Genomic DNA, 26,802 nt, shown 5'->3' on the forward strand with positions numbered 1-26,802 from the left:
TTCTGTCCCCAGCACCACTGCCCCAACCTCAGTCCTTCCCCGGTACGCATCCCTGGGCACCAAAGGTGTTTTCCTGTGACACATCCATCTGGCCATAGCAAGCGGGACTGCACCTTCCAGAGTCATTCTGTGCAAACCTCAAGAGAGCTGTAATTCTCGGTCATCAGAGACTGGTTTGCCTCCCTTACCTTCCCATATCTGAACTACGTGGCCACATCCAGACACAGGTGTTTGAACCAAGTTAGAGGAATTGTGCCTGCTTCTCACTGCTGGCTGCTAGGGGAGCTGTGACACCTCGCTCAGGTGAGACATCGCAGGTATCTACTGGTCGAGCACCCTCGGGAGGCAGGACAGGACAGGACAGCACACAGGCAGCCAACACAGCACACAACTGCAATTAATGCTAGCTCCCACCTGGAGCAGCCTTACCCCGTGTTCTTGCAGCTCTGGCACAGAGGACTTGAAACTGAGCTTGAAAGTGAGAGGGGCGAGACTGTTGTTTGCTATGGTGACAGTCTTCTTCACCGTCTGTCCGATGGAGAGGGCTCCCAGCTTCACCACCTTCCCTTGTGGTTCCACAACATCAACCTGAGGCAGGAGGAATTAGTATGGAGCAAAAGGCAAGGAGGAGGAAAGGTTTTCTACCCCTTCATGGCAGAAAAGCAGAACAGGGCAAGGGAAGAGGGATGAGGAAGTGAGAGAGCCATGCTGGCGAGCTGTAACCCGAGTTTTAGGATTTGGATGTCATCCTACCTTCATTTCTGTGCCCCTTCCTTGGACCTCCACAGTCTGGTGGTAAAGGCCATTGATTTCAAAAGGGATGAGCTCCTGGTAAGATGCAACCTCTCTGGGATAGAAAGTGACAGGCACTTCCACGGCCCCTCCTGGGCGAAGGATGCACGCTGGGCAGCCCACCTCCAGGTGCGCGGTGCCGGCGAACAGGCAGCTCAGGCTGGCGGAAAGCACGAGGAGAAGCAGAGGTGTCACAAGGCTGCGTGTGCTCCGCAGGAGACATCGGGGCTGCTCGGGGCTCTCCCGTCTCCTCTCACTGCATCCTCAGGCCAGGAGGGCCCCAGCTGCTCCCTCCCGGGGTGTGTTATCCTGGCACAAGGTCTCCTTGTGCTCAGCGGTGGGAAATGGGATGACCTGGTCCCTTATGTGACCGGCACCCCGAGGAGAGGTGAATAATGGCAAAGGCATCCTGGGGGAATGCTTAGTGAAGCCTCACAGCCAGCACAGCTGGGCACGAAGGAGTCTGCTGTGTCACACCAGGAGGGAGGAGCACGTTTGAACATAAAGATAAGGTGACATTCTGGGGTAAAGCAGCTGAAAAGCTCAACAAACAGATGGGGGCTCGGGCTGCCGGGCAGGGTGTCACGCTCAGCGTGCAGGATGGGATGGGTCCACGGGTTGCACCCAGCTCCCTGCTGTTGTGGCTTCCCTGGGCCACCTCAGCCAGGCTTTTGGTCAGACCCCAGGAGCTCACAGCAGAGCGGTGCAGCCTGCTCAGCCTGCCTGTGACACCAGACCCTGTGTCCTCATGCAGCCCAACCCCTGTTTGGCCAACAGCCCTGCTCGCCGCAAGGACGTGGAGCCAGGACACGCTAAGCAAGGGCTGAAGGAGCGTGTGAAGGCCTACCTGACATCCTTGTCTGCTTTGTTCGTGATGACGAGGGTCTGCCGGGCAGGTGGCATCCCAGCCTGGTAGACAAAGCAGGCTCCAAAGTTGAGTCTGGTGGCAGAGAAGTGGATGGCGGGTACTACCACAGTGGCCAGGAACACGCAGGTAAACGTGGGACCCTGGCTGATCTGGGGGGCAGAGAGACAGTGTGACCCAGCTGAAGGGATGGGAACTGCAACCACAAACACCGGAGGTGGCTGAGGAAGGACACGGGGGGACAATAAGGAAAACCAGGTGCCGAAGGACAGCAGAAGGTGGGCTGTGAGGGAAAGGTTTTTGGGAGTCATGACTCCTGCTGGTGCATGGGGAAGGCGAAGGTCCCGTACCAAACATGGGTGCCTCACCTGCAGCGTCAGCTCCACGTCCTTTAAAGAGCACATTTTCTGTGGGTGGAAAACCAGCTGGGTCTCCACTTTGCTCTCAGCCTGCACGCTGCCTGTCTGAGGGGCGACGGTGAGGAGCTGCACTCGGGCTGCAGGGCCACTCAGCTCCCACGAGAAGCTGAAGCCGAATTTTCCGTTATTGCAGATGCTGAGGACGCGCTTGGTGCTCTCGTTCAGCTGCACCTGCGGGGAGACAGGGGCAAGGACACGTGGAGCACCAGCTGACAGCAAGTGCTCCTTCCTCATGTGCTCCTGGGGCCTTCCTGGGGCTGAAGACCGCTGTCAAGGCTCAGCCTCACTCTCTCGAGACCAGCTTATACACCTAAACGAAGATAACCATGCACTGCTCACCTCCTCGAAATCAATGACGTTGACCTCCTGCGCGCTGAGCTCGGTGCCGCGGCCGTCGCCACTCTCACACCTGACGGAGACGCTCATGCTGTAGCCGCTGGCCTTGATATTCAAGCAGAGGGGCTCCGTCTTCCTCTTGACATCGCACTTGAGGTTGAAGACCACCTCTCCTTCCAGTGTTGGTGTGAAGACGACTGTAATGGGAAGCCTGGGGAGAGAAGACCCTTTTTCTGCTCCATTCTCCATCTCTGACATCTTTTTTGGCCCTGTACTGCCTGGCTCATGAGAGAGCAGCAACTGATGCAGGGTGCTCTCTTATCGCACACCCGGTGCCAAGTCACAACTCAGCATCTTTTAAGCCGCAGCAAAGCCACCCAGAGCTCACATTCTCTCCAGGCACTGGGGCAGGCTGTGAGTGGGCACAGGGAGATCCTCAGTGGGTCAGCAGGCGTGCTGGTGGCCTGTGGCACTGCTTGCACAGCCCCTGGCTCAGGATCATATGGGTGAAGCCCCAGAACATGCTTTTGTCATCAAAAACAGAAGATCCAAGCTCACACTTCTCTAGGAAGGGGGCCTGGAAGCCCAGCGAAACCCAGACACAGCCACCAGACAGAGAAACGTGCTGACCAGCGGTGTCCCCAAGGGGAAGGAATGAAACAAGCTGGATTTATGCTATTGCTGCGAGTCATCTGGTGACTATAGAGGGGAGAAAGCCTCAAAAGCAATGTGAGCATGCAACGTTTGGCAGGTGGGAGAGGGAACCTGGCTGGGGATGCTGCTGCGTTACCTTGAAAGGGGAGCGATGGAGCCTTCCAGGGGCTCTATTTTCACGGAGGTGCTGCATCCCTCTGAGAAGAGAGAGCTTTCTCTGAAGGCAAAGCTGAAGGCTTCCTTCTCGCTGTTGATCATATAGATGGTCTGGTGTACCTTGTGCCCTGAGGAAGGGATGGAGCAGCTCTTGCAAACCCTTTGGCAGCCAGGCCACTGCTGCACACTGTGCTCCTGGCCAGGGGGGCCACGGGCTTCTGACTCCCTGGGATCCCCAGCATCACCCCCAAATCCTCTCTTAGAACCCCCAGTCATGCACTATGACCCAAACACCCACGTCTTCCTCCCTTCCCCTTCCTCTCCCTCATACACTCAGGTCCAGGAGCTGGCTGATCTGCTCACACCAGTGCCTGATCCCATTTCCAGCTTCCTTTTCAGAGCTTGCTGGAGCAGGAGGACTGGAGCAGCACGTCTGAGTGTATAAGGTACAATCATGGTGCTCACCGACTAACAGCAAGTGGAAGTTCAGGTGGGACCTGTCCAGAGTCACCAGCGGATCGGTGGTGTTGCCCACCAGCAGGAACGGGACTGAAACGCTCTGCTCGGGGATTGTAAAGACCCAGAATGACTCTGTGATGTCCAGATGCCAGGGGATGAATTCAAACTTGATCTGGGGAAAAAGAGACAAATGAAGGAAAGTTGCTGCCCTTGGCAGGGGTAAGGGAAGAGGGATGCATGCTGCACCATAAAGAAACCCCAGAAAGCTCCACCTTATGCACTGCCAACTCAGAAAGAGGCCACCGTGCCACTTACAGCCCAAAGGCATGGCAGGTGGGGTACAGCGTGACAACAGGTTCATCTGCCAGCTTATTTGTGCTATATGCAAAGGTTTCCTCATGGTCATGGCTAAAGCAAGTTCACAGTGAGGTGGGACATCCCGAGAGTGCAGACACAGCTGGTGCCAAACTGGCATGTGTGTGTGCCAGACCCACCTTCTTCTCTTTCTGCACCCACCTCTGCTTTTTTCCCCGGCTGGATCTGCCCTCTCTCTGTGAGGCAGAAGAAAGCTGTCTGTCCTGGTGGAGCTGCAGGGTCTTGGCAAGTCCACTGGAAGGAGTACGCGGAACTGGTTGGGTTCATAACCATGAAGGTCCTGGGCACATAAAGTGAAAAAGACTATGAAGGTGGCATTGGGAGGTCAATAATTCCATCCTGCAGCAAATGTCAGGCACTGCCAGTCCTGGATGACATCCAGTTGTTGGGTACAGGTGGACAACGCTGGCAACATGAACGTTGCACCTGCTTTTTAGGAGCCCTTTTCGTCTCCCACGCAGACATAACAACAGGCATTGAGAAAGAAATTAGCAACGGCATAGCCAAACTTTTGCACATTAAAAAGGTAACCACACCAACTGAGGTAACTCACACCAACTGAGGAGACACTACCAGCTGTGCTTATTGAAGAAAAGGGCAAAGAGAACAAAAAATTGGCCACTTGGTCTTGGCCACTGACCAGCTTGTTCCAGACACATGTCAGCAGGTCACAGACGTGGTACAGATGTGCCATGGGGCTTGGAAGAGGAGCTGGAGAGGTCTCTGGTTGAGGGGGTGACCAGGAGACCATCAACAGGGGAAGCCGTGCCCACACCTACCTGCTGTTCCTGCTACGAACACCAATCGCTGCAAACTCGACCACCCTCGTGTTGAGACCCAGCGTTGTCCCCTTCGGGTCCTGCAGCTCGGGGCTGCGCCTTTTTGCAGTGATGTAGTCGGAGTCTTCCAGCTCAAAGTGGCAATGTGGCATCTGGCTTCTCCCCTTCACAACCACTTCTGGGCCCTTTTGATTCGGCTTCAGGTTGGGAATACTAGGAAGAAAGGGACTGGTATTATTGTTTCCATACAGCTGGCTGCTTGTGCTGCATCCTCTCTCAGTGCAAGCGCTGCCAGCAAGTCAAACAGAACTGCAAAGCTGACATGGCAGAAACACAAACAGAGGTGTGCCTAGAGCAGCACACAAGTTTCCGCATGGAGAAGGAGGTCATGTTTGTGTGATAAAGAAGCACAGCTAGGGGTTAGCTGGCCCCTAGACAGCCTTTCTGGATCTCTCATTCCAGATTTTGCAACCCTCCAGGAGCTTAAAAATGAAATGTCATTTCCCAGTGTCTCCATATCTGCTTTTACAAGGCCAGGCAGTCATCTTTGTTTGGTCCTGAGTGCTCTTTGTTTCTGCAGACTCTGGGGCTTGCTGTCCCCAGGCTCTGCATTCCCACCCCCCGGTCAGAGGCAATACTGTGACTCAGGGTAGCCTGAGTTAACAAGTTAGCAATCCTGGACGCTTCCTACCTGCAGAGCATGCAGCTCTCAAAGTCCCCCACGTACACCGGGGAGAACTTCATCTGGAAGAGCTGCTCCTGGCCGGCAGGGATGGTGCCGCTGCGGGGCTCGACAGAGAAGAGCGGGGTGGCACGGACGGTGCTCGGGGGCGAGCTCAGGGAGGGTGAGTCGTGCCCCGGAGAGCGGCCCCGCTGGCTGGGCTGGAGCTTCTCGGAGGCACCAGAAGCGGAGGAGAGGAAATCCCCTGTGGGAAGGAAGAGGTTAGCAGGACATCTTCTTCCAAAAAGGAAATCTGCTGTTCCTCCTTCTGCAAGTGGATGGGAGGGGAACTGGGATGCAGTTGGCGTGTCCCTCAGCCCGTGCTTTCTGCATTGAGGAACAGAGTGGTCAAGGTCATCTTGCTTCTGTGTTACTGCTGGCTAAGTTGTAATCCTGGAAAGTCCTGGGGATAGGTGTGAAAGTGAGGACAGACAGCAGGGAGATTTGGGGGTAGGAGAGGGCAAATACAGTGAAAAGGCCCAGCAGAACCAGAGAACTGCTTATATCAAAACACACCGCTGAACATCACTCCGTAGAAGATGCTCAGATGAAGGCTATGCCTCTGTTAGCAAATTAAATGAGCCCAGGACTGAAGCCAGCTGTTTCACTCCATGTTGTTAAACTCTCTCCATCTCCAGAATGGAGTTGCTAGATGCAGACTTCTCCTGGCCAGTGCTCGCTCCCAAAACATTTTCAGGAACTACTGGGAGAATTGGCCTGGGTCAAACCTGTGTCAACTAGCCAGAGATCAGTGTGCTACAGCACCTGGGGAAATTTCTGGGTGCTATTTCATGTCAGACAGCCTCATCTCTTAGGGGCAGCATTAAGTCCAACTTCAAGTGACTAAAACACACCGGGCAGCCCCAGCTGCCATGCAGAGCCAGTGCCTTACCTTCCAGGGTGGCGAGGAGCAGCTCCCCAGCTCGGCTCGCTGCCCTTTCATCCCCCATGTCCTCCATCCAGGTGTATTCCAGGGCCACGTTCCCTGTGTTGGACAGCCGGAAACTGGAAAGCCAGAAGGGAAACAAAAAGGCCCATAAATCCAAAGCGAGTAGAGAAGTAACACTGCCAGGTGGGCTCCTGGCACCCTTCTTTGTGCTGAGCAGTGTGTTCTTCCCCAGCCTTGTCTCCATTGCTGTCCTGGGCTGTCAGGGACAAAGTAATTGCAAGTTTAGAATTTAGAGGAAGGTGCAGACATGGTGCCTGGGAGACTTAACCCAAGGGGTTTATTCCAGCCTCACATCTCAAGTTGGCATCATTTTGACAGCAAACTTGTCCTTGAGCAGGTGAGGACTCGCAACATGCAAGGAGAGCAAAACCATGGTTGCTCCCAGCAGAAAAGCCCAGCAGAATTGCACCTCCCCTGGCACTGCAGGCAGGAGCATCCCCCTCCGAGTCTCAGCAGCCTGATGGAAATTGGAAGAGGTTTATGAAATGGCTGTGCAATGAGCATGTCAGGGGCTGGTGGCATGGGATCACAAGTAGGAGGAAAAGCAGAGGCCCCTGGAGCCCACCACGTCTCTGGGGAAGCAGGCACTGGCTGTGTGGTGCTGTGCCAGCGCTGGGCAAAGGCTGCTCCCTGCTTGACCTCCACCACTCACGTGAATGCCCTCGTCTGGAAGAGCAAGGTCTCCTTGAACTGAATCGCATCCGTATCCAGCTTGAACTCGGCGTAATCGACGACGGCGCTGAGGCAAAGCTCCACCTCGCGGCTGCTCCTCTCCAGGAGGCTGTGAGCTGGTTCTGGGTCTGTTTCGATCACCTCCAAAGAGAACAGGGAGGCATCACTGAGCAGAGCCCAGAAAGCCAGACTGAGCACGGAGCCTTTGGGCCTCCAAAACCAACCACGTATAGGGGTTAGGAAGGACTGCTCCCATTTATTTCCCTAGAAGGAGGACAAAATCTGACCCTGATGCTAACCACTAAGGCATTTGTTCCTCCATGCTGCCCAAAGCAGTCACCACCATGACTGTAAGCACACCGGTGGGGATGAAGACCCAGCTATCATTCACCATGTTCTAATTCTGTAGAGCGACTTTTTTCCTGGCACCCTATAAATCTGGCAGGTCTCTAAATTGGGATTAAGCTCCCTTGATGGAGCTCCATGGATGGAGAAACCCAAGAATGAACAAATCTAGAAAGTGCTTTCCAAATGTCACGTGTGGTACAGCAGCTGTCCAGGCATCCTGGGATGGGAATGAATTTACTAGGGAAATCTCTGGCTACTGATGGTAGAAGGCTGGAGGAAAAAAATTGGTTTAGTGGTCTTACTATGGCTCAGAAACCAAAGAAGAGACACTCGAGAGTGCTTCATCACTAATTATAGGAAAGCAAGAGCTTCCAGAGACTATACTCTGGACTCCCATATGACTGCCTCACGCTGCTGGGGCTGCCCCATTCTGAGACATCCCACATGATATAGAGACCACAACAGAAATCTCAGCAGCATAGACAGAACTCACCCAAAACGTGCCAGTGGGCTAGCCAGTGTGCACAGAAGAGAGAGCGTTTCACTGTCCACTTCAAAACAAGAGCTAGAGCACAGTGGGGTTAACTCTCCATTGGCACAAAAGGCACTGAATCAGATGAAGAGTTATTAACACCCTAAAAAGTGTTATAAAAATAAAATGTGACCTTCCACATAACAAGGGCTGCAACACTTCTGAGACCAACATTTGCAAGTGACTAAAACACCTCTCACCAACAGACTTCCCCATCTCATGTGAGCATAACAGGTCGCAGTGAATCCATCTCTCCCCAAAACCACTCCACTGGTTAAAACTCACGCTCCTGCTTCCTCACATTTCAGGAGGAAGCAGGAACCGCTAAGCCAGCAGAGATGTTGGCCTACTGCTGTGGGCACCTAGTTTTGCAGAAGTTGGGTGAGCTTTTGCTGTCGTGTTTCTTACCTTCTTCTTGACAGGCCACGAGGCTGCCTGGCCCCTCGTGGCATCCACCCACTTGACGGTGCGCAGGCGGCTGTCCCAGTCAGTGACCTGCTCCGGTGGCAGCTGAAAGGCGATCCTGGCCACCTTACACCTCACAGGTTGCCTTCTGAAGGTGACTGCCACATCTGATTTCAAGGTCACTGTGATGTCCTTAGCGCAGCCAGCGTGGAGGTGTCCCACCTAGAGCAGAGAGCCAACCAACCTGGAATCACTGGCGAGGGCAGGGCTGGCAGTGAGGACACCACCTCCCATAGCAGGGAGCCTTTTTGGTGGGGTGGAGAGCCCTGCCCGAACAAAGCTCCGTGTCTGGCAGTCAGCATCTGCTAGGGGTCACTGAAACGTGGCACCAGTACGTGGAAAGTCGCCGGCGGATCCCAGGAGATGTCTGGCAGTGTTTGGGTAGTGGGAAAGGCAGAACTGCCCGAGCTCACCTGGGGGGAGAAGTGAAACGGGGGGCCTGCCGGCCACTCGAATCGCGTTGCCTCCGCCCGGCTGCGGTTGGTGATCGTGAAGGTGGCCTGGTAGGGCTTCCCAATGTGACAGTCCCCAAACTGGATGTGATCCACTCTGGCAGCTGTTAAGAAGCACAAGGGATGTCCGTGTGCAGCCAGGTCCACCCACCCCCAGAACATGCACGTCCGACTCTTTCCCTAGCTCCAAGCCCTCCTGCCTCTGGGAGATGCACTTCCCTGTTCTACCCCCGTCCTTCAGAGATGCACCCTGGCACGTCCCTAAACGTGGTGCAGAGGGATGTGCATTGCAGCATGCCCATGGCAGGCACGCTCACAGACCACCAGGCCTGGTGGGTGACAGCACAGGGCTGCTTACGGAGAGGACACAGGATCATACATGGCCTTCATCCCCACAGGACACCACAGGCCAATAGACCTCCTGTGGCCCTTGTGTTCCCACATGTGGCTGCTGTGCAGGCTACAGAAGGCAACGGGATCTGTCCACTAAGGCTATGCCATACTACACTGGCCCAGGGTGAACAGAAACGTGTATTTTCCTACTCTTTATTCCCTCTTGGCAGCCTCTCCTCTCTTACCTTCAATTGTGTCCTCCTCCAGATCGCCCTCAGAGCTCTCCTCAGCGCTGTCTGCCACGAGTCCATGGATATTGTCTATCGTGAAGTCATCCTCGTAGCCTTCACCCACCAGCTGAACGTTGGTCTCTTCATAGGGGTTGTCCACCACAGACAGGTGGATCTTCCCTTCCACGCGCTGGGGCAGGCTGGGTTTGAAAAGCACGTCGAATTCTGCTAATTCCCCACGTTGCAGGACCAGGGAAGCGGTGTGGGGTTTTGTCCCTGCAGAGCAATGGAAGTGAGAGACAGGGACACAGCTGCACAGAGGAAACACCTCCAGAGGGTATAAGAGGAATAAGTGGCTGCAACCCAGCTGTCTCTAAGCACAGGTTCTCCCCCCTGAGGCTCTAGATATTCCTACGTTCACACGACTATGATGACACCATGCATATCCTGAAGTGTCTTAACTTCTTGTTAACACCTGGCTCTCAAACTGCCTCCAGCCAGCTCCTGCCATACCTAAGCTCAGTCAGGTAGTGTTTTCGGCTTCTGTTGGCTGGCTGTGGGATCAAGGGCTGCCTTTGTTCAGGCTGGTAGCTCCCCACACGCAGCAAAGACCTCGGAGGGTCCACTGAAGTGCTGATAGTTCCCCAGGGCTTTCCCACAGCTTGACCCACAATGTCCAGAAAAGCAGAGAAACTTCCTACAGCTTGCTAGGAAGAAATTCTGGAGCAGCACAATCTGTGGTGCAAAATCCACGTGAAAAGCTACGGGTAGAGAGAGCCCCAGGAAAGAAACTGTCTCTAATACCTGCTGCTTGGCCAAACCATAAGCAGGGCTCACCCTTCCCTGTGTGGATGACCACACTTCATGGTTAACATATTTACCTTCTCCAGCAGAGCCCTCTTCATACCTGCAGCCTGGTAGATGCACTGCGTGGTTGGCCTGGCTCTCAGGAAGAAAACTCCCCCTTCATCCAACAGATCTATCATCACCTGGGAAAACGGAACACAGCATGACCACATCTGTGAGGGTACAGGACTGCCCATGGACCACCACCGAGCTGCTGCTGGTCCACCACTGGGAACCCAGCACGCTGCTCTGCTTCACACACAACTCTTAGAATGAAGTGGAAGTAAAATCAGACAGAAAAAGTGGTCAGAAGTGATGCAATGTAGTTAAAATATAAGTAAACAGGACAGAGTATTAAAAAGTAATGAGCAGAATGGAATTAAACGACAACTGAGTTTAATTAAAATGTAGTAAAACATGGTCAGATAGAATATAATGTAACTAGGACACCACACATTGCCACTGAGAACCAAAACGCGAGCAGGGAGGGGTGGGAAGGGATCACGCAGGGGAGCAGCACATCCCAGCCGTGTTTTCTGGGGCCTCTCCTCCACGGGAGGAGGGCTTGTTCCCAGAGCAGAGGGTGCATTCCCCAAGCTGGGCCTTACCTGGACAGGTATGATGCCGGCGTTATGAAGGACCAGAGGGAGCTTTTCAGAGTCACCCACCAGCAGCTTCTTGAAGAGGAGCAGAGGGTTCCCTGCCTTACTGTGAAGGACTGGGCGCAGGACCGTGACCCGAGGCAGATTCCCCTCTCCACTGATATCAAACGTCAGACTTTGGGCTTTAATTGCTGCAGGGCTGCAGGAGGGGCAGAGGAGAAATCGTTGTTGGCTGGCAATAACCCGTTTTTCATTTGCCAGGCAATGAATGGGGTGCCACCCACAGCCCCCCTTGTCCCTCTCCTCCCATGTCCTGAACATGGTTCCAGGACAGAGTAACCAGCCGCTCTTACAAGGGCTGCAGTTGTTCTTTAATATGGAATACCGTGACATACCCTAGGTTAATCACATACAGTCATCTTCTTGGAACATAAATGAGGAGATAACGTATGGTGGCTTCCTGGCACAGAAACCACTTCATCCAGCCCTTTGGCCTTGGAAAGCCCCAGCTCAGCAGCTGCGCCTCCATGTTTTTCTGATTCAATAACTTCCAGTTGGCTACCTAACGTTGAGCAGACTTCATAGCCAATAATACACACTAAACTATGACTCTTACTCTTCCGCCCTGCTCTACCTAGTAGTTACTACATGATCCAATGCTAACTCTTCTTCCTAGGCCTACTACAAGAGCTAGGACTGATGACAGGTCCGCATCCTGCCAGAGGAGAAGCAGCTATCAGAGAGGTCCCCCCACGAGCTCACAGGGTGCATTACCTTGTCTGGGCATCAAGTGAAGCTTCAAAAGTGCACTGGTAGCTCTGCATGGTTTGTGGAATGAAGGTCACGGTAGCGAAGGCATGGGAGCGGCTGGGCACACACATCTGGATGGGGTCCACCTCGAAAACGTCGCTGATGCGGCTGTTGGGCTGGGGGAAGTGCACGGAGCAGAGTTAGGAGGAAACACCATTCTGTGTGATGTAGTCTGACGCACGTTGTGGGGAGCTGGGGACAGGATGGGATCCTTCTGTCTCGGGGGGTGACTCCAAAGTGGTGCTGGCCTTGGAGACGGAGCTGCCATAAAGCCCAGGAGGGCCAAAGCTTGCTCTGAGTGCTTGGCATGTTAGCAGCCACCCACCCCAGTTGACATGTGAGGTTGGTGACTGCATGGAAACCCTGCAAAAAAATCTAGAACTGACCTTTAAATAGATGGAAAAGACCAGGGAGCCTGATGAAATGGCCTCCTTTGAGCCCAGACACATTCAATGTGCTTCCAAGAGAGATCCAGAAGGGTTCAGGTCTCCCACCACAACCCAGAGGAATGAGCCAAAACCTTGCTTGAGACATGCTGAGTTCAAACCAGCTGCCACCTGGGGCTGCTGCTCTCCCCCATAGCTTCATCTGCACAGAGCTGGACTAGACAGGGTGAGATGAACCTGGAGAATGAGGCAGGCTCCTACCTTAGAAGAACAACAATCACCTTGACTTCTATTTCTTACCTTACCAGAGATGGGTTTGATGGAGAGGACCACGTTGCAGGGGACTTTGCCCACGTTGCGGATCTTAAAGCGAGCAGTGGCCCGGTGCCCAACCAGGACGTTGGTGAAGATGAACTTGTTCTCGTCTGTGATGAACACGCCCCTGTCCTGCACGGTCTGCAGGATCTGGCAGAGGTTGGTGTTGCTGCAGATGCGATGCTCCTCAAAGATGGACCCTACGTCGTCAGCCACAAACGCTGCAAGAAGACAAGAGGGAGGGCTGAGATGGAGAAGGCTTGCTGCTGGGGCTAGCTGCACCTCGTTGGCCTCACAGAAGGCTTGATAAGCCCCTTCTGCCCAGGTCACTGCAAAACTCTGCCTGGAAGCCCAGGCACCCTCAGTCTTAAAGGGCATTACTTCCTCTTTGCCCTTCCGTGTACCCGTTCCAGCCTCTCCCACTGGTGCACTTGAAAACCCTCGGGGCTTCCAGCCCTTTCAAGAGGTCTGGGTGCTCAGCGGCAGCAGGTCTGGCCATGGAAACCTGGGGATGGGCATACCTGGGAGGCAGGACTCGGCCAGCAGGGTATAGGGGATGCCCAGGGGGTTGTCCCTGGGGTCCCTGTCGCTGATATCGATGGAGAGGTGCTCCTCACACAGCCCCAGCGGCTCTGCATGGCAATCCACCGTGATTGTCTGCTTGTCCCCGGGATGGATGGAGCCGAAGCCGGGGTACACCGTGAACATGCCCAGGGTGAAGCGAGCCTGCAGAAAGAGTCCCGGGAGAGGCTGAGGGCTGGCAGCCTGGCGTTGGGCATCCCCAGCAAGGACTGTACCACCTCCTGGCCTCCAGATGGGCCAAGGGCAAGAAGGGATTGTCCATGGCCCAGAGGCAGCCCCAGGATGACATGAACAAGCCAGGAGGTTGTGCAGGCTTGTCCCAAGTGACATCGAGAAGGAAGTTTGGGTGTAAAGGGTGGAGGCAGTAGCTGGGATCCTTCAGCCTCCAGGGGTAAAACAGGAGAGCAGAAACAACCGTGAGAAATGATGGGAGGGGAAAGAGGGGGCCTGGTGAGAGGGCAGGGAAGGGAGAGCCCCAAAGGGCTCCAGGTCTGAGTCTCTGCTGGTGGCCGGGAGGGGATGGAGATCCAAGCACCTGCACACACAGACCACGTCCCATCCCGCAGCCATGAGCCCCGTCCCAGGTGCAGTCAAGCACCCTGACCCTGCCACATGTTGGGGGAGCAGGAGCCACCCACCTGCATGAAGGGGTTCGTCTCCTTCTGCAGGGACTGCTTGCTTTGCTTTGCAGAGGTTATCACCTTGCTTACGTTTTCGTTCTCCTGGGAGTGGTTGGATTTCTTGTGATGGGCGCTGGGGGCAGAAAGCAGAAATACCCATGGTGCTGAGCTCCCCTGGCCATCCTCCGAGGCCAAGGGCTGACCTTCCTCCCCGTGGAGGAAAGCCTTCCAGGTTCACGTTCCCGATGGCTCCTCCTGCTGCCACAGGGTAGGGACAGATCAGCTGTACCACCAGCTTTGTCCTACACCTGGGGACACTGAGGCATTTTGGGTCCCGTGCTCACAAAGGGACCAGGACCCAGTGCCCAGCCTGCTGGTCACACACCGCCCCGCAGTCCTGGCTGGGAAGGGTGCTGCAGCTCTTCTCTCACCTTTTCCTTGCCAGCCCAGGCACATCCTGGTCTGCTTTGTAGACGAGGAACTTAAAGTCGAGGCTGCCTCTGTTCTCCAGCGTGATGGCGCAGGTTTTCTTGGTGCCGTTGACCAGGGTGCCAAAGTTGATGAGCGAGGCCGGGGTGATGCTGTACTTGCTGAACAGAGCTTTGGCGGACACCGGCACGGGGATGATGGCGATGGTCTCCCCTCCTTCACAGAGGCTGGGCTCAATCACCTGCAGCCAGGGGAGGGGTTGTTAAGGCAGCAAGGTGACCAGCCCCGCTGTCCCCTAATGCCACCCCATATCCCCTTCAACCTCCCCTATTTAAATCCAGCTGTTTCAATGCCTCCTCCAGAGCCAGATTTTCAGCTCTACTTAAGAAGCATCCCCAACAACTTCTGGAAGACTTTGCTGTGTACATCTAAGAGAGGGTTCCCCAGCTAAACCTTTCCTTCCAGAGGACCCACGTCCTGCTAACACCCGGGGTAAGTGCCCGCCTGGCTCGGGCAGCTCACCTGGCACTTCAGGATGGGTTTGTCCTCGATGATCATTTCTGCCCTGGGGTGGAAGAGCAGCTGGACCTGCACAGGGCGCTCGGAGGCGGTCAGCATCCCTCTCTGTGGCTGGATAGAGAAGTGGGATGCCAAGTCTGGGATGCTGGTATCCGCATTTTCTATCTTGAAGCTGGGGACAAAGGGAAGGAACAAAGACCTCTGTGGTTAGAGGCACTGGTTGGCAGCAGCACAGCCAGCACCTCGCATAGGACCTTAAGGAAAAAAAAAAAAAAGAAAGGGTCCGTCTCTGCTTGGGAAATCCCAGATTTTGACACAGACTGCAGACAAGAGTGATGTAAGCCCACTTCAACGCTGATTTTGTCATTCCCTCCTTTAAGGACTTCCATAAAGAGAAATGAGTACACCCTCAAATGAAGGGAACCAATCTCAGCAGTACTGGGAGCTTAAATTTCAGCCTCTTTTTTTGGTTCCTGCTGAGCCGTGAAGAACTAACTGCTTGTGCCTGCATTCTCTGTTAAAATATTTGAGGTACGAGAGCCCGGATTTTGTGTTTACCCAAACTATGAGGAAGCCAACATGGGAAAAGGTTCCAGCCATGAACAGACCGGGACGCAGGGCTGGGCAGAGGGTGGCAGCGCGCACGGACAGAGCAGGCAGCCGGAGCAGCGACCCACCTGTATGCGATCTCATACTTCCCTTTGTTCTTCAGGGTCAGTGCTTGTTTTGCATCATCCAGCACCTTAAGGACTCCAAAATCCACGCTGCCATCTGTACCTGCAGTGTTCCCACAGAGAGAGGTAGGAGATGGTGAATATCTGAGAGCTGCTGGAGGCTGCACCAAGTGACAAGGTGCATAAACAAAGTTCTCAGACATCACAAAATCCTCAGCAGGTTTCCCCATCCTGGGAGCTTTCCCTAGCTGCTCTGCTGCCCTTTCTCTTGCTTGGAGAGCATCTGCAGGGGTCAGCAGCTAACGAGCCTGGTTTCCATCTCCCTGCTTCCAAGCACAGATCCACCAACTCTATGTGCTATGCTGCGCCTTCAGGAGGTGCCACCTGCTTTTGCACATTTCAACATACCCAAATCAATCAAGTGACACACTTCAAAGCTGGGACACGAGACCCAAGGCTGTCTGTGCCCTGACAGTAGTGCTTCACGCCACGCAGCGTGGAGGACACGTGCTTTATGGCCATGCTTGCATGCTACCCGATCCTGGCCCAAGTGTTTTGGTTGCATGCCTGCCGAGGCAATGCCTGGCACCTGGACTACATTGGTTCGGGTGCATCCACTGACCTTTAGGGATGGTGATGCTCAGAGCAACATCATAGGCCTCCGCGTGGATTTGGATATTTTCGATCTGAACAATCCCCAGGACGTTCTCTGCATCTGAAACCTGAGGCAGCAAGAAACAAACACTGCTTGGACAATTCTCCTCTATTCTTTCAGTAGGTGACATAATGGTCCTTGTCTCTACTGGCTGGCTCCACCATGGCCTCCCCTGCTTTGTGGACTATTGGTCTCTTAAATCACCCAGCATCCTCACCGAAAGGCAGCCATGGGGGACAAAATCCCAGGGTGAGATTTTGCTGCCCTATGTTAAAAGCCACAAATGGACTTCAGGATGGGTGCTGAGAATGCACCAACGTCTGGACAACCAAATGACAGCATTCAGCCCTGCAGAGCATCAAGGTGCTTGTGGCATGGGCTCAGGATGCTGCCCCGTGATCCAGGCTGACACCGCGTGGGGACAACACCCGGTTATCTGGGATGGGGATGCTCAGGGATGCATTGCAAATGCAGTTTGAGGCAGCAGGCGTCAGGGGCACAGCTTGTGTCTGCAGGTACATCTCTCCCTGACTCCACAATTTACTTGCCCAATGAAGCTTGGCTGCAAGAGCACCCTAGCAGTCACCTGGTTTCCAAAAAGCTGTCCTTCAGCCGGAGCCCCTTGCTGCTAAGGACCTGCCCACCCCGAAATTACAGGCAGAAAGAAGCTCACGAAGCCTCCTCCTTTAGCCCTCTTTGCAGGGTACCCTCCCCACACCGCCTCCATCCCTCAGGCCCCGTGGGCGAGCCTTGCCCTGCTCTGCCAAGGAGAGCAGGGTGCCCTCACCTCCAGCCGGATGGTCTTCTTCACGCTCAGCGCCTTCGTGGCCATGAAATGCAGGTACACCTCCAGCTCCGTGCGGGGCCCCACCATGCCTTCATCCTGCGACACCGAGAAGTCCTCGCCGAGGTTTTCCAGCCCGCTGAGCCTCCAGGCTGCGGGCAGCGGGGTGGAGTTTCGCAGCACCAGCTTCTTGCTGTCCCGCCTGCAGGGACACGAGGATGCTCAGTGCCGGCGGCTGGGCGAGCATCGCGACTGGACGCAGCTTGGGGCAGCCCCACGGGTGGGACCAGTTGGGTGTCTGCCCTATGTGACAAGCCTGAGAGGTGAGGTCCTGGGGCACAGCAGCCAGCAGAAGGGAGATAGGGAAGGGCAACTGGACTGCTGTGGTGTTTGGAGAGCTGGAGCTGAACCAGCGGGCACTTCCCCTGGAAACAGACAGACGATGAAGCAGTGGCACGGGGTGGCTCAGGGCCACAGCACGTGGAACAGGGACTTCTCCAGCATGTCTAGCTGGAGTCAGCTAGCACAAGCACTGGGGCACACACAGCTCTGCCGTGCATCAGGACGCCCAGAGCCCAGCACTGCTGGGGCCTGTGGAGCTCACGGCCACCACGGGATGTCCAAGCCAGTGAGGAATGGTGAGCTGGAGAGTGGGAATTGCTGAGGGAAGGAGAGATGTCGGTCCAGCCCCATCCTAAGCAGGCACATCGCCAGCCAGAGAGCCCGAACTGCTCTTGTCCCTGGCGGATGGCCCCGGGGTGGCTGACCTGTGCAGCAGCAGCTTGTCGAAGTGCACCTGCTTGGGGCTGACCCCCAGCTCCACCCGCACCCCCTGGCAGCACAAGGGGAAGACCACCGGCTCCGGGTTTTCCTTAATGCAGCACACAAGGTTGTCTTCAATGAAGCCAGCTGATGTGGGGTACGCCCAAAGGCTCAGCTCCTAGCCCCCGTCCCCCACAAAAAAAAAAACAGAGAAGAGGGTTTGGTGAGCAGGAGGAGCAGCCCCTGGGTGCTGCCACCACTGCCTGCCCATCCCCTACCTGCTTCTCGTTCGGTTTCAGCGTCATGCTGGGAGGGTCCAAAAGGAACGTGTCTGCTTTGAGGTCGTGCTCAAAGAAGAAATGCACCTCTGCTTCCAAGGGGGTGGTGTTGAGGATGGTTATCTTCTCACAGTTGCTGGGGTAGTGCAGCGCCTTGTACCTGTCCATGGAAAGGGAGAAGGCTGCAGCAGAGCTGCTGGGGTCATTGCCTTTACCAGCCATTGAAGCCAGCACTGCGTCCTGGCAGGAGGATGCTCTCTGCAGCCTCACAGGATGACCTAACAAGCAGGCTAAGAAAAAGGAACACATTCACGGGCACGTTGCACGGTGGGCTCAGCCTTCTGGCACCTCCATGTCTGCGCCTTCACCTGGTGCCCCTATCCCAGAAGCGTGACGATGCACAAGCCACTTAAAGAAAGAGCATTTTGCAAAATGTAAATTCAAGTGTTCCTGCAAAAACAAAAGCCAGTCAGGCACATGGCCCCTTCCCCACTGCTTTGGTAAGTTTCCTTCCCTGCAGGGTTTAAAAAATGCTTTTGCAAAGGGATTTTAAAAATAGTTTAGCTTTTCTCATTCAGAAAAGCCATGAGACTGCCTTGTGTCTCATGGGTTTGCTCAAAGTCTCAGGAAGGAAAAAAAAAAAGGATGCATTCCCAAGAGGAGTGCTAAATTTAACAAGTGTCCCTTCCCTGAGGTGTAAAATAGCATTTAGAGTTAAATGGTTAAACAGCAAACAGAAACCTGAGACCATTCATCAGTCTGGCTAAAGATCCCCTTTTTAAAAAAAAAAAAAAAAAATCAAAAAAAAGTTTTTATTTAATTCCCCTGAGTTGTAAAATACCACCAGATCTCCAGGGCTCCCATGAAGATAAGGACTTCGTTTCTAATATTAAAAAAAAAAAAATCAAAGTTAAAAATAGACACACACCAGCAGCTTCAATGACTTTTTATAAGCAGACCTTATCCAGCAGTAAGTTTCAGAAAAACATAAATCCCATTTTTCTTCCTCTGCAGGTCACACACACACATTGACAGGCCAAATCATAAAACCTGACTACATTACAGATTAATCAGTGGTTTCCAACACCATCCGCAGAATAATTGCTCGTTCAGTCTGCCATTAAGCTCATTTTCCTAAGTGGTGAGTCTGAGACTGGGAGGGAGGGCACAGGGTGCCTCCAAAACTGCCCAGGTCGCCCTGGCAGCCCCACATGCCCCCCCGGGAGCAGGGGGGCACCGGGCTGCCCACCCGCCGGCTGGGGAGCACCTACCAGTCTCTGGACTTCCCACAGAGCAGCGGCCCGAAGTGGAATACACCTGTGCTCATGATGTACTGCTTGAAAACAATGTCACCATCTGCCTTGCTCTTCCTCCGGTGAGGAAACACCAGCCTGGGCAGGGAAGAAAGCAGGAGGATGAGGAGCTATGAGATGCTCTAACTGGAAAAGCTGGCCAGGAAGCCACAGCCCTCAGCAGCAGCTGGGGTTCTCCGCTCCCAGCGCGGGATGAGATGCTTGGGTGCTTAGGCAGCACACGATGGGCTCATCGTGGGGCTGGGTGGCCTGGAGGGTCCCGAAGGAGCCACGAGGTGGTGGGGAGGTGGTCACTGGGGCACAACGGGCAGCCCCAGCTCCAGGGGCAGGGGGAGGCAGAGCAGGAGGCTGACACGGAGCAGCCTTACCGTGGGTCCCGGCTGATGGTGGGGTACAGGCAGGTGCCCCTGCAGTGCAGCTGGTGCAGTCGGTTTGTCCCCAGGATCTCAAAGTGCAGTGTCTGGTCAAACTGGCCCAGCACCGTGGAGCTGAAGTGTACCTTCAGTTCAACCTGGCCGCGGGCAGGCACGATCCACCGGCAGCTGCTCAGCCTGGTGGTTAAAGAAGATGCTTCAAGATGTTGTTAACAAGAAAACCAGAGCAGGAGGAGGGCTGGGGACTCGCCATCCCAGGCCACCCGTCTGGTGGGACAGCCCGCCTCCCTCTGCTCGCGGGGCTCACCTGAGGGGCTTCCCCGGAGGTGGGCCCATGTCCACGCTGCTTTGGTCTGCCTCAGGGGGACGTGGTGGCGGTGCCCCCATGCCTGGCCCCTGGGGATGTTTTTTGCTCCGTCCAGAGCTCCGCTTGTCCTTCAGAGCCTCCCGGCTGCCCTCAGCCTTCTCCTTCCTTGACCGGCCTCTGGTGGGGGTGACTTGCTCCTCCGACGTCTTGGCACCAAGGAAGAAAAGGGAGAGAGAAGTGAGACCAGCCCCGAGATATCCCCATCCTGGAAAGAAAGCTACAGCCTTGTTGACAAACATGGGAGAGAATAAATAAATAACCAGCATCTACTGGTTTCACACCTGCTCAATGCCTTGGTCTTCCTTGCCGGGCTTTGTTTTGCCTACGAAACCCCCCCGTGCCCAACCTTATTCATTATTCTGAATGTTATTCCACGCCTGCAGGCGTGGGGCCCCATCATCCCTCCCTGCCCTCCTGCAGCCACCCTGCTCCATCTCACCCACCCTCCACACCCCGTCCAGCCCGGCCCTCTGCCCTGGCACCTTCACAGTGAGCGCGATGGGAGCATCCACGAGGCTCTCTGTTTCCTTCTTTTCTTCTTCCACCACCGCACCTTCTGGCGCAACAAAGATGAAGTGCTTGAGGGCTTCTCCTGCAGGGGCCTCACGCTTCTCCGGGTAGCGGATCACCGAGTAAAATGTGGTAGGAGGAATGGGAGGCCCCGAGGGACCCAGTCCCAGGCCATCCAGGATCTAAAAGATAAGAGAAAACCCTGTTTGTCCTTCATCATCTTCATCCTCACACACTTTCCCTACAGGCACTGAACTTTTGGCAATGTTTTTATATGGAGTACTCTGCCTTTTTTATGCCCAGTCGGGGCAGGGGGGGAGAGGCTACAGAACATTGCCAGGACCTACAAGTGGGACCTAGAGAGTAATACCTTCCTTGAAGAACACAACTGAATGAAACAATGACCATGAGTCACCCTGCCGTGGGACCATTTTTAATGATTTCCAGACTGGGAAAGTCTTGGAACAGACAAGATGCTTGAACAGGGAGTGCTCCCTCTTTCCACCCACACAAGGGACACTGAGAACCTCTCCAGCCACGTAGCTGCTGAGGACCCATGGTGGAACAAGCCTGGGACAAGACTCTGTGCTGCTGTCACCAGGTGGGACACAAAGCACCAGGGCCCAGACCACAGCAGCCTCAGCATTCGGGCCCCGAGGGGCTTTACCTCCTCTGCCGTGGGCAGCTTGCCACTCTCCAGGATCTTCCCCGTAGCATCTTCTGCGCTCAGCACCTGGATGTCCAAGCAAGGCACCCCGACATCCTGGCCCTTGGCTGACCATTCTGCACCATCCCGTTCCAGCCCAGGTAACCTGGATTCGATAGCCTTCAGTTTTTCCAGCCGCTCCCTCTCTGCCCGCTCCTTCTCCAGCCTCTCCTGGCGCTCCTTCTCTCTGTCCTTCCGGCTCCTGCGGCTGGAGAGAGGTGGGTGCTGGTCTTCTGCTTGGTGCCTTGCCTCCTCTTGGCTCAGAAGGGACAGCAGAATGCCCTGAGCCCTGTCCCAGGATGACAAAATATGCGCGATGTCTTTCTGTGATGCCTCGTAGATCTTAAACCTCTTGGCCAAGACCTTCTCGCTATCACTCAGGGTCTTCTGCTTGGCTTCCTCTTGTTCGACCTTTGAGGGTTGCACAGCCACCGCCGGGCTGCCATCCATCAGGGGAACCTTGCTCCGCTTTTTCTTATCTTCCTTGTCACCTGCAACAGAGTCCAGGTGCTCCTTCACAGACCCCTTCTTGTCTACCCCTTCGTTGATGTCCGAGCGGTTGCTGGTGGACACGTTGGTGTTGCTGGTGGAGGTGTTCAAATTCTGGGCAGGAGGAGAGGGGGAAAAGAAGTGAGCACTTCAAAGCACCGACCCCAGTGCTGTGGGATGGTGATGATCGAGGTGGAGGATCAGAACACCCTGGTGGAGAAGCAGTGTGATCAACCAGCGTGGTTTCCCACCCCAGCCCCATGTTCCCCCAGCCAGGTACCTGTCCCCGGACACAGCATGTGTGCTGCTGGCTTCCTGTGGGATGGTACAACTCAACGGGAGGGTCCTCGGGGCTTTTCTCCTCTCTGTAAACACAGCCACCCACCTGTCTGCCTCCGTGCTGGCTTTTCTTCCCTGAGGCATTGTCTTTTTCTTTCCCAAGCTCTCTCTTCCCCCGCCTGGACTTCTTCTTCATCTCTTCTTCCTCCCTCAAGCGTTCTAGTTCTTGCTTGAGTTTTTCCTCAAGCTCTCGAGCCAACTGCTCCATCTTCCTTCAGGAAACCAAACAGAAAACATCCCGGACAGTCACCACCAGAAAGCTGGGCTGGCTGCAACCCCAGCTGGTCCCCTGCTTCATTCACTGACCCTGAGGCCAGGCAGAGCCATTAGACCACCTCCGTGGGCTTCCCTCAACCTGGGGAGATTGGGAACACCCGAACTGAGGAAAGGTAGGAAGGGCCAGCCAAGTCTGGGACTTGCTGTTATAAGGTCACAACTGTGCAGCTCCTCTGATAAGATCCACCTGCAGCACACTGCCAAAGACAGCTCCACCATCTCTCCACGCTGACCCATGAAGCCCTCTCGATTTCCCAGTGTAAGCCAACTCACAAACCACGAGCACCTCCTTATCCCTACCCCCACACTTGCTTGGCTTATCCAGCCCTTCTGCTTGGGCACAGCTCACTCCTTAGTGAGAAAAGCCATATCAACCAGAAAGCAAAGGCTGCAGTAATTCCCCTCCTGCAAAACAGGCTCTGAATAGCCAGGCTTCACACAGCCATTGCCCTTGGAAACTTGTGGTGTCTGTCCTGGAAGTCACGGCAAGATCGGAATTGACCGAATTAACTTGGAGGCACTTATAGGTTCAGTGGCAAGGCAAGCCCAGCTCCCTGCAGCCAGGGCCTAAGCTGGAGGGCTCGCTGCTAAAACATGGAGATGTCGTCCTCATCTCCCTGGAGGAAGCTCCTTCCCCCCTTGGGAACTGGCGAGGTGGAACTGGCACTGCAGTGACACTTCTGGCCCATGCTCTGAAAGCCCTCTGAGCTGGACCAAGGTTCCCAGCAGCCTGCTGGCACCCAGTGTGGGGAGGGAAAGGGCATCGGGTGGGTGCTCAGGGGTCCTACGTGGGACAGGAGCAGGGAAACCCCTCAGGAACACTACTGGGGAGCTGCCCGCGGGAAGCTTACAGACCTCCTCTTCCTCTCACGCTGGACTTGTAGTACATTGTCATCGAACTGAGCTTTCTGCTCCTCTGTGAGGGCATCGTACTCCTCCTCATCCATCTCCTGGAGGCGTGCTTTCTCCCTCCTGGCGGCTTCCTCCTGCTCCCGTTCTTCCGCACAAGCCAGGGGAGGAATGGTTAGCAGCTGCAGGCAGAGCTGGCCGCTCTGGGTGAGCTGAGAGGGCTCAGAGCCCTGCCCAGCCCCAGCTGGACATCCTGCCAGGAGGCAGCGGGCAGCCCAGACTCTTGTTCCAGCTGGAGAATCCCCCAAACTGCTGCTGTGCCCTGCCTGCCTCACATGCCCTGCGCGGGGCTTAGATGCTCAGCCACAAGAGCTTGCACTTTTCCCCAGCTTTAAAGCCAGACGTTGTAAGGGAGGCATTTTGCACACTGTGAAGCTGTGTTTTAAGCAACTGTGAGCTGAGCACTGGCTACACTGCAGCAGAGGGCGGAAGGATTAAAACATCTCTTACAAGCTCCATCGACAACACCCAGATGGACACATGGATAAGGCCGAGGGCTTGAGAGAGAACATTTGCGGGGTACAGAGATGGTTCTTACCTTCCTGCTCTTTTGCAGCCATCTCTCTGGCTTTCAAAGAGGCATAATCCTGGAAGAGGTTCACGAAATAGATGTGAGGCCGGTTTCTGGCAGCTTTGAGCAGGCAGAGGAGAGCAGATGCCATGCTGCCTGCAAAGAGGGTCTCCAGGCCATCAAACACCACTCCCTGGTAGCAGTCACTCAGCTGTGAATAATGGCAAAAAGGAAGAAAAAGTCAGTAGCAGCACACATTAGGCTCTCAGCCAGGCAATCAAACCAAATGTCAAAGGGCATCGACCATCTCACTGACCATCAGCTTGGAGCTGATGCTCCAAATGCATCAGCTCAGACAAGCTCCTGCTCTCTGCCACCTGATGGCATCTGCAACTTCACCCAAGGATGCTGCTGGCAGCCCAGCACTCCCTCCAACAGGTCCCTGAAGGCATCTCCGTGCCTCTTTGCACCAGGGATGTTACTATTTACCCCTCACCCTCCCGACCCCGAAGGCAGAGGAGAAATGCCGTGCCTGCAGCCTTTCCGAGAGAATGGCCCCCAGCAAGTCCTCGGGAAGCACGCAGCTCATCAAGCCCATCTCTCCTGCACCGCTGCCGCCGACGCTCAGCCACTGCTGTGCGGGAAAGCAGGGAAGCTGCGAGACGAGGTGAGAACTGGAGGAGCCCTGCAGTGTTGGACATCACAAGGAAAATAAAACACTTTGGAAAAGACGCAGGCAGCTCCCACTGCTTGGAGCTGGGGTGTCAGCCAGCACAAAGCTTGAAAGGTCCCATGCGTTACCGCTGTGATCACCTGCGAGCCTGCCAGGTCCGCGTGCTGCTGTTTCTGGGACTGAGACCCGTGTCCATCCGTCTTCCTCTTGCCTGTTGCTGCACTCGCCCGGCTGCGGGAGCCGATGGACTGCTGGCTGGCTTTGTCCCCAGAGCTGGACTGGCTCGTGGCCGGGCTGTTCCTGGCCTCGGCACCGAGCTGCAAGCTGAGGGACACCTCCGTGCTTTGACCTGCAGAGGAGACAGAAGCTTGGCAGGGCTGGTGGTGGGTGCTGCTGGTAAAGTGCAGCGTTGGATAGTGGGCTTTCAAGGCAGAGACTTTTAATGCACAGCCCTGTGTCCTTCCTACCAAACGGGGCAGCATGCATGCAGGTGACACCATTTGTGTGGTAGCTCCCCTATGGATTGAGCCAAGGGTTTGCGCTCCAGGACCACCATTTCCCTACCTTGCAGCCATACTGCATTCTCCCGTGGGCACTGTAACACACAGCCGTGCCCCAGCTGCCATCACCCATCTCCACTGGAGCTACATCTTCCTCACTGGATATCCCAACCCACCCTGCCTTCTCCCTCACTTGGCAGCACAAATCCTACCCTCCAGAGGCAGGGTCTGGCCTCATCCTGCACAGCTCGCAGCACCATCTGCCCGATAAAATACCCTAAAAGTTGCCGGTCTCGTGTGGAGAACAGCACACCATCCACGAGCCGCGTGACCTGGTAGCATATATAGGAAAAATCTCTGGAGAAAAGAGTTGATCTGCAGCATGTCTCTCATCTGAAGCTCCTCGGGGAGGCTATTCTTCCCTTTCTCTCATGTTTGTGAAACCACGCTCCAAGTCAGGCATCTAGTGCTTAATGAGCCACTTCAGAGGGCTTTTTCCTCGTTAAAACGGGCAGCAGTTCTGCCTGATTGCCGTGAGGAGCAGGCTGAATTCAGCTTTGAGGAAATATTAAAAAGCCCTGAGAAAAATGCAGGTGTGCTTCACCGCTCTTGGGAAAAAGGACATGTGCTAAGCAGCCCATGGGCAGGAAAAAGTGCCCCAGTGTGAGCCTTAACATAAAGAGATTCCACCCAACCAGCGATGATTTATGAGCTGGCTTTACATCTCTACACACAGCACCCTAACAGAGCCGAGGGCTGGCAAACTTCTACTTCAGTGGAGGAAGAAGCAGCGGGTGGCTGGGGCGGCTTTCAGAGGCCTTACCGGCGTCCTCCATCTCCTTGTGGCTCTGCTCTATGGCCGCCCTGAGGCACAGCTCCCGCGCGCGGAGCCCAGCCGAGCTGCTCCTGTCGGAGATGGCTTCGGTCACCACCGAGTCAATGGACAGGCGGGCCGCGCCATAGCGTCTGGAGAGGGCCACTGCTGCCGACGTCTTTCCTGGAGGGAGAGGAAGAATAGTGTGGTGACACACTGGAGTGCTCCTTTAGGGGAAACCCAGAGGGAGGCAGCTTGGATGCACTTAGAAATATCCTCTGGGGATGGGGGGGATCACCCCCAAGGGGGACCTTTGCCCCCTGTGGTCGCCTGAGTGCTCCAACCCCATCCCAGATGTTTGCCGGCCTGTCCCAGAGGGCTCGTGCAACACCTAGGCATGGTCTGGGGCTCAGCGTGGGCTAGGGACTGCCCCCAAAAGGCAAGGCAGAATTCATGGCAGAATGAGAACCTATCTGTACAGACACTAGGTGGGCCACTTGTGGCTAGGGAGAGGGCTGGGACTGCTCCATGCACAGGGGATCCGTGGTCTGCCCACTTCAGGCCACCAACCAAGCGCCACGGCCCCCCAGGCCGCCCCTCGCCCAGTTCCCCCGCTCCTCGCAGCTGAAGGCCACAGCACACGTACCCGTCAGGGGTGCCCCGTGGACGATGATGACGATCCCTCTGCAGTTTTGGGCTGCGCGGCCTTCTGCAGAGATATCGAGGCCGAGGTGGCGGGCGATGGCTCTGCGGACGGGGCTGTTGTCCAGCTCTCCCGCGGCGTCCTTGCTGCTGGTGCTCTGCCAGTGCTCTGCTGGGCAGGACCGGGTACAGGAGTCAGCCCGCTGCACACCACCGGTCCTGAGCTTCTTCCCTGTCCCCTCAGGTCCCAGGAGAGGAGGATGCTGGAAACAATGCAGTGCATGGGGACTCCTCGTGCTCTTCCCTAAGGCTTGCTCAGGTTGGGGTTTGTCCTGAGCGCTGCTGATGGTGCCCAGTCACACTATGGTAAGTGGGGTGGCAGAAAGGGGCCTCAGAGGACCAGGCCAAGTCTCCTTCCATGAACAGCTCCAAAGCCCCAGGGCCTTCTGAGTAAGCAGGGCACGCACAGAACCGGGCATTTCACACGGGCCCAAGGGAACAGTTCTCCTCCAGGTTCCTTCACCATATAGCTGGATGATTTAGGAATATTACACCAGGCTGGGCTTTTAATTCGCCACAA

The 26,802-nt window shown here is 55.3% G+C and overlaps 1 protein-coding gene across 1 annotated transcript in view; it reads right to left on the reverse strand.

Moving 5' to 3' along the window:
- Positions 1-26,802, reverse strand: part of HYDIN (HYDIN axonemal central pair apparatus protein) — a 129,029-nt gene that overhangs the window by 6,419 nt on the left and 95,808 nt on the right. Inside the window, 41 exon segments of the mRNA XM_083851565.1 lie at positions 430-588; positions 754-952; positions 1,640-1,809; positions 2,026-2,247; positions 2,416-2,623; positions 3,203-3,350; positions 3,688-3,853; positions 4,198-4,336; positions 4,836-5,048; positions 5,527-5,761; positions 6,449-6,561; positions 7,158-7,318; positions 8,466-8,684; positions 8,936-9,078; positions 9,553-9,813; positions 10,419-10,442; positions 10,445-10,526; positions 10,992-11,184; positions 11,760-11,911; positions 12,482-12,717; positions 13,018-13,222; positions 13,717-13,831; positions 14,130-14,368; positions 14,650-14,818; positions 15,324-15,423; positions 15,943-16,042; positions 16,763-16,961; positions 17,527-17,699; positions 17,800-17,959; positions 19,071-19,190; positions 19,481-19,663; positions 19,794-19,999; positions 20,336-20,545; positions 21,031-21,672; positions 21,944-22,109; positions 23,029-23,170; positions 23,621-23,804; positions 24,126-24,278; positions 24,395-24,615; positions 25,590-25,763; positions 26,227-26,394. Of these exon segments, the coding sequence (XP_083707691.1) occupies positions 430-588; positions 754-952; positions 1,640-1,809; positions 2,026-2,247; positions 2,416-2,623; positions 3,203-3,350; positions 3,688-3,853; positions 4,198-4,336; positions 4,836-5,048; positions 5,527-5,761; positions 6,449-6,561; positions 7,158-7,318; positions 8,466-8,684; positions 8,936-9,078; positions 9,553-9,813; positions 10,419-10,442; positions 10,445-10,526; positions 10,992-11,184; positions 11,760-11,911; positions 12,482-12,717; positions 13,018-13,222; positions 13,717-13,831; positions 14,130-14,368; positions 14,650-14,818; positions 15,324-15,423; positions 15,943-16,042; positions 16,763-16,961; positions 17,527-17,699; positions 17,800-17,959; positions 19,071-19,190; positions 19,481-19,663; positions 19,794-19,999; positions 20,336-20,545; positions 21,031-21,672; positions 21,944-22,109; positions 23,029-23,170; positions 23,621-23,804; positions 24,126-24,278; positions 24,395-24,615; positions 25,590-25,763; positions 26,227-26,394 (7,472 nt within the window).

Source organism: Anser anser (assembly GCF_964211835.1).
Source record: "Anser anser genome assembly, chromosome: 11".
Lineage (NCBI taxonomy): Eukaryota > Metazoa > Chordata > Aves > Anseriformes > Anatidae > Anser > Anser anser.